The sequence below is a fragment of the Rhinoderma darwinii genome, chromosome 2 (assembly GCF_050947455.1).
Source record: "Rhinoderma darwinii isolate aRhiDar2 chromosome 2, aRhiDar2.hap1, whole genome shotgun sequence".
Classification (NCBI taxonomy): Eukaryota; Metazoa; Chordata; class Amphibia; order Anura; family Rhinodermatidae; genus Rhinoderma; species Rhinoderma darwinii.
The window spans coordinates 407,955,283-407,965,722 of record NC_134688.1 but is presented as its reverse complement, the minus strand read 5'-3'; the positions used below and the strand labels follow the sequence as shown (position 1 = coordinate 407,965,722).

Below are 10,440 nucleotides of genomic sequence, written 5' to 3'. Positions count from 1 at the left end.
TAAGTGTTATATCTCACCCCAATGCTGGGCTCACAGCTACACTGCTCAGTACTGCTGTGTAATGTTCTCCATGTTGCTTCTAGTAAGTATTTTACAGTTTTAGCCCAGTGCTGCATTCTAGTAAAACATTTACTACAGTAGAAGCAGCAGCATCTGTCTGTGTCTCTCAGCATCTACTCCATCGTCCTTCCCCTTCCTTCTCCATAGACTTCTATGGGTAGATCTAACCTGATCTTTCAGTGAGCATTTTTTATATCGGTCTCACTGAATATGGATTTTAGCAGTGAAATGAGAGTGAGTGATCAGTGCAGGAGAAGGGAGAGGAGAGCCTGATAAGTGGAGAAAGATGCATTTTTCTCTTATAAGATATAGTAAAAAAGTTTCTTATATTCGTTTGTAATATTGATTCATGGGGAGAAAAAACGTAAACGACAGTTACACTTTAAATGATTTAAGCTAGTGGTTCCATTTGCACCTAAGAAATACCCCCACTCCCAAAGAGCTGATTAGGGTCCTGAAATAAAGCTCCCAATATATGCTATTTTAAGATGGCTTTGACACCCTCACTAATGAACTCTCTTGAACAGTGAGCAGCAGGTTAGATAGTAAAAGGGGAAGAGTCCAAGAACAGCACTGCTTAGGAGGAGACACCATACTGTAAGTAATTAGGTTATGGGTACAGGTAATTTATGTAGTATTTATCTGGGCTCTGTATGGCCCAAATAATTTGGACACTGTGAGGGTCTATCTGTGCACTTTATGGCACTATTCTTCTGGGCACTGTATTGTATTATTTACTGTTTGACAAGATTTATGTGGGCATTATATGGCAATATTTATTCAGGCTCTCTAGGGCAATAATTATTTGGGTCCTTCGTCCCATTACCTGGGCATATTATGGGTCCTGTGCGGCAAAGTATACTCCAGGGGTACTCAACTATGTTTAAGCAAAGGTCCATTTACCTGGGTCTGCTGTCAGGTGAATTTCCAAGCTGAACACCAACCTTAAGACTTTGTTCATACGTGTGGGATTTGCCATAGGCAATTCAGACCCGTGGATCTTCGGCAGAAATCTAAGGTCTACCTGCCACAATGCCCCTATAGATAGTGCTCTACAATTCCGGATACCCCCCTGAAGATAGTGCCACACTGTGCCCTCTGTAGATATTGCCATACACCTCCCTGAAGATAGTGCCTGTGTTGCTTGTAGATAGTGCCACAAAATCCATGTAGACAGTGTCACACACCTGCCCCTCGCAGATACTGCCACACCCCTGCCCCTGTAGTGCCACTCCCCATACATAGTGCCAGACAACAACCCCCTGTACAGTGCCACACAATCCACTTTAGATAGAGCCACACCCTCCTTGTAGATAGTGCCCCCATTAAGAAATATTGCCCCCCAAACAAATAAAAAACTTGTACCCACCTAGCCACGTCATGCGACCAACAGAGCTTCACAGCAGGCCTCCTTAGCCACTTTAGACCTGCAGCTTATGAGACGCCGAGAGGGGACCCCTACGTAGCGCGAGACAGTGACGTCATTGCGCCGGACTGTGCAGGAATCCTGTCCCAACGCCTTATAGGCTGCAGGCCTAACGTGGCCTGTAGTCTTGTGACTGGCAGAGCAGGGGACTGATAGCTCTCAGCTCCGCCTTAGTATTCAATTGTATCTGATGACGAAGATACAATTTAATGTGGCAGTCTCCCGGGGATCCGTCCAGCGATGCCACTGGTCTGGGTAACTAGTGTTAGGCTTCAGAACCCCTGGTATACACCATTTTTCTGAGTGCTGTATAGCACTAATTACCTGGATACAGTGTGGTACTGTCCTTTTATCTAATAAATGCTCAAAAATTAAATTTTTAATATTTTAGCTTCACCTTAATCTTGGGGACAGAATTGTTTTAAAGTGTACTTGGCACCTGAGACTATATACTGAGTACATTGGCCAGCTGTTTGGCTGTTATGAAGAAATAGTGTGCAATTGCTCATTGTACTTGATCTATATCTTTCCACTGTGGGATTTTCAATGTCTAGGCTATTTCTTTGCATAATATAGTTAAGTAGTTACAAAAATATGTGACCACTGTATGTAATAGCAGTGCAGATGTCTCCTCATTGTTAACCTACAGGGTTTTGCTGAAGTTTGCAGAATTGGTGAATGGTCGTACAGATAATTAGTAAGTTGTCTATTAGTAGATTGTCTATTTTTTAACTATATGATGCATTATGTAAACAAAATCCTCACAATCCTGGAAAAACCCATTTAGCACATTTTTCAAGAAAGAGACACTTTAATAAAAGTACACGTGCCACTATTCTGGGTGTAAGGCCTGATTTACACGAGCGTGTGCGTTTTGCGCACGCAAAAAAACTCAGCGTTTTGCGTGCGCAAAAGGCACTTGACAGTTCCGTGTGTCATCAGTGTATGATGCGCGGCTGCGTGATTTTCGCGCAGCCGCCATCATAGAGATGAGGCTAGTCGACGTCAGTCACTGTCCAGGGTGCTGAAAGAGTTAACTGATCGGCAGTAACTCTTTCAGCACCCTCGACAGTGAATTCCGATCACCATATCGAGTAACCTGTTTAAAAAAAAAAGAGGTTCGTACTTACTGAAAACTTCCCGGCCGTTGCCTTGGTGACGCGTCCTTGGTGACGCGTCCTTGGTGACGTGCCTCTCTTGACATCTAGCCCCACCTCCCTGGATGACGCGGCAGTCCATGTGACCGCTGCAGCCTGTGCTTGGCTTGTGATTGGCTGCAGCTGTCACTTGGACTGAATTGTCATCCCGGGAGGTCAGACTGGAGGAAGAAGCCGGGAGTTATCGGTAAGTCAGAACTTTTTTTTTTTTTACACGTTCACGTATATTGGGATCGGAAGTCACTGTCCAGGGTGCTGAACCAGTTTAACTCTTTCAGCACCCTGGACAGTGACTGTCTCCTGCCGGGTTCGGTTAAAACGAGTTCGGCCGAACCCGGTGAAGTTCGGTTCGCTCATCTCTAAGACACTCCGTTCGGATGTTTGTAAACAGAAAAGCACGTGGTGCTTTTCTGTTTACATTCAGTTTGACAGCTCTTGCGCGAATCACGCAGTTCGCACGGAAGTGCTTCCGTGCGACCTTCGTGGTTTTCACGCACCCATTGACTTCAATGGGTGCGTGATGCGCGAAAAACACACGATTATAGAACATGTCGTGAGTTTTACGCAACGCACTCGCGCTGCGCAAAATTCATGCATTGTCTGCACTGCCCCATAGAGTAATATAGGTGCGTACGACACGCGTGAAAAGCACGCGCGTCGCACGCGCGTATATTACGCTCGTGTAAATGAGGCCTAAAGCTGTTGATTATATTACTAGGCATCGGTGCTTCAATGTTCACTATGTATTGTAGAGCAATTTCCTATAATAGCACATCTACTCCTCTAGAAATGGAGCATTCACCTCAGAGCTGCTGGATCTCAAAATTCAGAGTTTCAACCTTATCCAGACACACGCACACCTCCAGCTACATTTTATGAGATCAGAGGTGACGGCAAAGCTATTACCTGGTAAATGGTGAAGGTTGTAGCTCCACAGCTGGGACAGTTTTTACTTTACTTTTTCTTACTTTTTTAAATTGAAACTTACCTTCTCATAAATAAATAACTTAAATATAAGGGTTTGGGATCTAGCAGTGCATGTGCAGTGAACGAAAGTTACATCTCATGCACGAGCCAGGTGCTCGAGGGCACACACAGTCCCTGCAGCTATGTACTACAGAGCTGGAAGCATGTTGTGTGATGCCATAAGGTGCCAGTATATCTCCATAATACAGCGTCTGATGGGGCATGCCAACGTATAAAATTGGAGGCATGTGGAGGTGCCATAGAAGACTCAGACCAGTAATATGCTGTGTGCATGAAGTCTTAGGCTGGGTTCACACTGAGTTTTGGTGCATTTTTAATGTGCGTTTTTTGTTTTCGTTGATGAACGTCCATAAAGTTGAGGAACTTTTGTTATCTACGAAAACAAAAAAACATAGAAATAAAAAAACAAAACAAAAACGTCCATACTTACCTAGGCCGTTATCAGGGTGACGCATCCCTCCTTTGCCGTCCAGTCTAGCCTCCCTGGATGATGCTACAGCAGCTTATGTGACCGCAGCAGCCTGTGATTGGCTGCAGCGGTCACATTGGACGAAACGTCATCCCAGAAGGCCGGACTGGAGGAAGAAGCAGGGAGTTCTGGGTAAGTATGATTTATTTTTTTCCTGAGTTGCGATTTTTGCGGAGGAATCGCTGCGATTGAACCGCAAAACTTGGCTTTCTGTTGCGGGTTTTGAATCCCCATTGAATTCAATGGGGGGAAAACCCGCAGCAGAAAATCAACAAAAATGCAGCATAAATTGACATGCTGCAGATTTAAATTCCACACCACAGGCCAATTTATTAACGTTTACGCTGCGTTTTTTTCCGCAGCATGAGCATGAGATTTTCAAAATCTCATCCACTTTTCTGCTACTGTAAATGCTGTGGAATCTCCGCACAGAATTCCGTTGCAGAAATCCAGCAGCGTTTACGCTACGTGATAACCCGACCTAAGCGCGTCTTTACACGTTGGTTTCCTTACCTCCCATTCATTTTAATAGAGAAGTGATTGCACGTGTCCCACCTACCAGACCTGCTCTTTCTTCCTGCGTTTCTTTGACCTCCCATTGACAACAATGGGAAGCAGAGAAAGCGGTTTTTGCAGTGTTTTTTGCCCGCGGTGCTCAATGACCGAAAAACACGGCAAAGACAGTGCAGACAGGTCAGATTGTCAGATTATGACGGCTTAAAATCACTAAATTATAGAGTGGCAGTTTAAAGGGTTATTCCCATTTTAAAGGGTTATTCCCTAGGATATGCCATCAGCAGTAGGGGTCCAATCTCCGACCCCCACAGGTCCTGAGAATTTAGGGGCTGCAGCGCTCCACGACGCATTGCAATATCATGCAACATCAGATGCAATGTAAAACTATGGCTTTACAAGACTTTGACCATGGACGTGATGTTGGAATTTTTGTGATTATCACAGAAATCCACTTGATGTCCAACTTCCTACAATCCCGACCACCATCGCATGAAATCGTGGCTTCAGTGCCCCTTTCTCTGGCTAAAAACAATGTCATAAAGCCAAAATACTTCTGCAAGAGGGTTCCTGCTCTTGTATTGCTGTTACACAGAGGGTTGAAGGCTTTTCACACCCTCCAAAGAAAGAAAATCGTCAGTGTATGATACCAGAGACAGGGACACAAGCACTCCACTAGAGGCGCACGTCCCGCTGTACCGATACTGCGCATTGACTGCTCGGCGTGCGGCTTTGAAGTCTGTTTCTTGAATCGATTCATGCTGTCTTTTCGTGCACACGTGTGTTTACAGCTGTGATGGCGGAACTGACAGGAGAACCTAATGCAGGAACGGTACCCGATCTAGAGGCAAAGAAGAAAGATGGAACTGGAATCGCAGCTACCGCTGGAGCACTGACGCCGGCTGCGACTGTAAAAGCAGGTCAGGAGAATTACACAGATCCTACCGCGCACAGTGTATGTTTACTCTGACAATGACATATGGAGACGCCTGAAAAGAGCAGTCATGACATGTCACCCTCCATCTGCTGTACCGCAGCTCTGCCACATGAATAACACTCCGGCGCTGACATTCTTCTTACAGTCTGGGTGCCTACACAGTCAGTGGGCACTGGCAGTAACAATCTCTTTATACTGTTCTGGGCCATGCCAGTTCCAACAACTTTAATGTATATAATAAATAGTACCCAGGTTGAACCCACATCATTCTGTATAATTCTGTCTACTTTGGACAAATCCTATCCCGAGCATACAGAGCAATGATCACCTTGTCAGCTGGAGAGCCACTACAGAGCGCTCACCCTCTAGGAGACACCCAAGCATCCTCAGTGGGCACAAAGCCTTTTCCCCTGCAGTCCACCAGGAGAATATCCACCTTTTAATACCACGTCGTTTTGTTCTGCTCTAATCCATTTCCTAAAATATCTATTTTCTCATAAAGCGCTCCAAATCCCTGCGTAATCATGATCTGTCAAGAATATAGGGGAAGGTATTGTAACAATACCTGTTATGTTTTAATTCCCCAGGTGTTTCAGTCGCAAGCGCCGAGGCGATCACTGGATGTGCAAGTGCTTCTCCTTAGATAACCCTGCTCTGCTCTGAGTTACGTCTCTAGCGGTCTCCTGATTGGACGGTAGAGCTGTCACTCAGAGCAGAGCGTGACACTTGCAACCCTGGCTGCTGTCACGCAGCTTGCATGATCCATGATCCATCGTTACAATGCCTTTCCCCGTTGCAAACTGCTGACAGATTCCCATTAAAGGGCGTTACAAAATAAGGGCTTGTCCACACATAAAGGAATAGCTGCAGAAAATTTCTGCAGTGTTTACGTTAAAACTAGCAGATATTCCGCAGCGGATAAACCGCACCATTTCCTGCGTTTTTTTACTGCAGAAAATGGTGCAGATTTTGCAGCGTTTTTTCCCAATGCTGGGAGATGGTGACATCTCCTCTGAAAAACGCAGCAACTCAGTCAACTCTCCGTAGCAGGAATTGACATGCTGCGTTACGGAAAATACGCACCGCAGGTGAATTTCTGGCCGGAAATTTTACACAGCGTGTGAATGAGATTTGTTAAATCTCACCCACTTTGCTGCTACTAAATTCTGCGTATTTTCCATCTGCAATTCCAGTCGGAAAATACGCAGCAATTCCGTTACGTGTGAACAAGCCCTAAGATGCCGTACATCAGGTGGATCCTGGTGTCAGAGACACACAGGACCCGCTGTTACCGTTCCCGTCAGTGCCGCTGACATGACAGATACAGGTTTCAGCGCTAGATACTTCTTCTCTGTATACAGGATACAAAGCAGCTGTATCTCAAAAAAATTTATTATCTAAAAGTTGCACCAAACACTGATCTGCGCCTCTGGGACCCACACCTATCTCTAGAACGGGGCCCCATAAACCCCGTTCTACCGCTCTGTGTTGCAGCTGAAGCGTGTGATTTCAGACTATGAAGAAGAAAACATAACTCGATGAGCTGCGCTGTTTCCGTAAGTCCCATGGAACTGAATGGTAGTTACGGAAACAGCATAGCTTGCATGCTTCGCTGCTTCCGTAACTGCCATTCACTACTATGGGAGGTACGGAAACAGTGTAACTCAGTGAGCTACGTGGTTTTCTTCTTCATGGTCGGAAATCACATGCTGCAGCCGCAACACAGAGCGGTAGAACGGGGTTTAGGGGGCCTCGTTCTAGAGATAGGTGCGGGTCCCAGAGGCGCATCTATTTGACATTTATGACGTTTCCACAGGAAAATGTCCCTGATGGGAAACCCCTGTAATTCCCTGAGCACAGATCTCATATAAAATGTGGCTAGAACTCGGTTATCGTACCAACCCTGAGGGATGTTACCGCCATATTCCTCTGTCGCTCTTCCTAATAACATTGTCATTGCTACAAGTAGGGCCCTTGCAAAAGTTCTAGCTAAGCAGCATTTAAAGGGCCACTTTCATTAAAGTTCTGACATGTCAAATGTTTGTATTGGTCCAGGCGCTGAGACCCCCACCGATTGCTAGAACGAATAGACACATGCACTTGGATGAGCGCTGTTTCCCTTCTTCTCCTGTCTGCATGTTCTCTCTCTTCTCCAAGTAAAGGGGTGTAGGTGAAAACTGTTGACAGACGGTCTTCTAAGGCCCCCTTCAGATAGCTGTGGCTTTTTGATGAAAGCCGATCAATTTTGAGAGGTCTGGAGGGAAACCGTACTCAGCTTCATATTCCCTCTTCCGTCATGTCATAAGTTAAATGAAATGACAGTGGTCCTTTAAATACTTGGCACTAATTCTTACACGGACTAAAACATTTCTTCAAAAAGGTTTCATCTTTTTCTGGCGCATCACCATCTTGAAATCCAGATACTGGGCTTCCCTTTAAACACCGGCGTGCTTGCCTTTTATTCTACAGTGAATTGTTTTTATTGATATACTTGTCTAATAAAAATATGCTTGGCAAAATGCTCACATCCGCTTGGATAATCAAAAGGATAGGAGAGAAATGAATATAACTGCCCTCTTGTACATTGGGGCCACGTCTCATAGGGATTCTTAGCCGACAATGATAGATTTTTAGAAAGTAATTTATCTTATGTTTTATAAACTAGTCCTATCTCTTCCATTCCCATAAGTTTGGAACAACAAAGATTAAAGAGCAAAATGTCAAAAATGGTTTGCCTTAGACCAGGTTCACATTACGTTTTTACCCTATATTTAGCGGCTCCATTAGCCAAATGGATACAAAATAGTGTTCTTTTGACCTCCTTTGGGCTGGTATACGTCGGCATACCTTTTTTTGGAGGCTGGAATAACGTAGTAGACTACACTATTCCATCCCGAGGGATCCTGCAAGCTGTTTATATATTATTATTGCTAAATGCTTGTGTTCATTAACATCTAAACATTCAATTTCATAGTCCAAAGGATTAAAAATGATCAATAAATAAGACTCCGTTCACACTATTGCTCTTATATTCTTACTGTCAAAAATGACGGATCACGGACCCCATCAAACTCATACGGTTGCATCACTGACTGCTTGGATTAGTCAGATGACGAAACCGTCACAGCGTCTATTGTGAGCATAGCCCAAGGCTGGATTCACACGAGCATGTTCGGTCCGTAAAGGACGGAACGTATTTCGGCCGCAAGTCCCGGACCAAACACACTGCAGGGAGCCGGGCTCCTAGCATCATAGTTATGTACGACGCTAGGAGTCCCTGCCTCGCTGCCGGACAACTGTCCCGTACTGTAATCATGTTTTCAGTACGTGACAGTGGTCCTGCAGCGAGGCAGGGACTCCTAGCATCGTACATAAGTATGATGCTAGGAGCCCGGCTCCCTGCACTGTGTTCGGTCCGGGACTTGCGGCCGAAATACGTCCGTCAATTACGGACGTAATTAGTGTGTGTGCACATACCCTAAGGGTATGTTCACACACTTAACCAAAAATGTCTGAAAATACGGAGCTGTTTTCGGCTAAGTTCACACAGAGTTTTTTGACGTGGAAACCGCGCCAAAAAGCTCGTCAAAAACGGCCCGATAATGCCTCCCGTCTATTTCAATGGGAGGCGGGGGCGGTTTTCTCCCGCGACCAGTAAAACCGGCTCGCGGGAGAAAGAAGCGACATGCCCTATCTTCGGGCGTATCAGCCTCTGACCTCCCATTGACTTCAATGGGAGGCAGAGAAAGTGTATTTTGCGGTGTTTTATGCCCGCAGCGCCCAATGGCTGCGGTCGAAAAACGCAGCGAAAATCGGCGTGCAGGGAGAGGAAAATCTACCTCAAACTTCCAGACGGAATTTTGAGGCAGAAATTCTGCCTGCAAAATACTCCGTGTGAACATAGCCTTCAAGCGAAAACAGCTCCTAATTATCAGACGTTTTTGTAACAACTCTCGTTTTTCGCGGCGTATTTTACGGCCGTTATTGGAGTTGTTTTTCAATGAAGTCAATGAAAAAACGCCTCCAAAAACGTCCCAAGAAGTGACATGGGCGTCTTTTGAAAATAAGTCTTGAAAATAATGGGCATTCGCATACCTGTCAGCCGAATGTCTGGAACAGCTGGGTGACAACCTCATCTTGGAGTGGTAACTGTGGCTGAGTTGTTTGACCCTCTCCTTTCCCAGAAAAAGATAGACATTGTTTAACCCCTTAAGGACGCAGCCTAGTTTTGGCCTTAAGGCTCAGAGCCCATTTTTCAAATCTGACATATTTCACTTTATGTGGTAATAACGTCAGAATGGTTAAACCTATCCAAGCGATTCTGAGATTGTTTTCTCTTGAGACATTGGGCTTCATGTTAGTGGTAAAATTTGGTCGATATATTCAGTGTTTATTTGTGAAAAATTGCAAAATTTAGAGAAAATTTTGAAAAAATAGAATTTTTCTGAATTTAAATGCATCTGCTTGTAAAACAGACGGTTATACCACCCAAAATAGTTACTAGTTCACATTTCCCATATGTCTACTTTAGATTGGCGTTGTTTTTTTGAACATTTTTTATTTTTCTTCTACGTTACAAGACTTAGAACATAAACAGCAATTTCTCATATTTTTAAGAAAATTTCAAAAGCCTTTTTTTTTAAGGTACCTGTTCAGTTCTGAAGTGGCTTTGAGGGGCCTATGTATTAGAAACCCCCATAAAACACCCCATTTTAAAAACTAGACCCCTCAAAGTATTCAAGACAGCATTTAGAAAGTTTTTTTTAACCCTTTAGGAATTTCACAGGAATTAAAGCAAAGTGGAGGTGACATTTACAAATTTCATTTTTCTTGCTGAATTTCAATTTTATTAATTTTTTTTCCTGTAACACAGAAGATTTTACCAGAGAAA

At 44.4% G+C, this 10,440-nt stretch overlaps 1 protein-coding gene across 1 annotated transcript in view; it reads left to right on the top strand.

The window, feature by feature from the left end:
• The first annotated feature begins 5,359 nt into the window (after positions 1-5,359).
• DPH1 (diphthamide biosynthesis 1) overlaps positions 5,360-10,440 on the top strand; it is a 219,420-nt gene continuing 214,339 nt past the window's right edge. Inside the window, exon 1 of the mRNA XM_075850805.1 lies at positions 5,360-5,532. Within this exon, the coding sequence (XP_075706920.1) occupies positions 5,409-5,532 (124 nt within the window). The 5' untranslated portion in view covers positions 5,360-5,408. The remainder of the gene's footprint in view (positions 5,533-10,440) is intronic.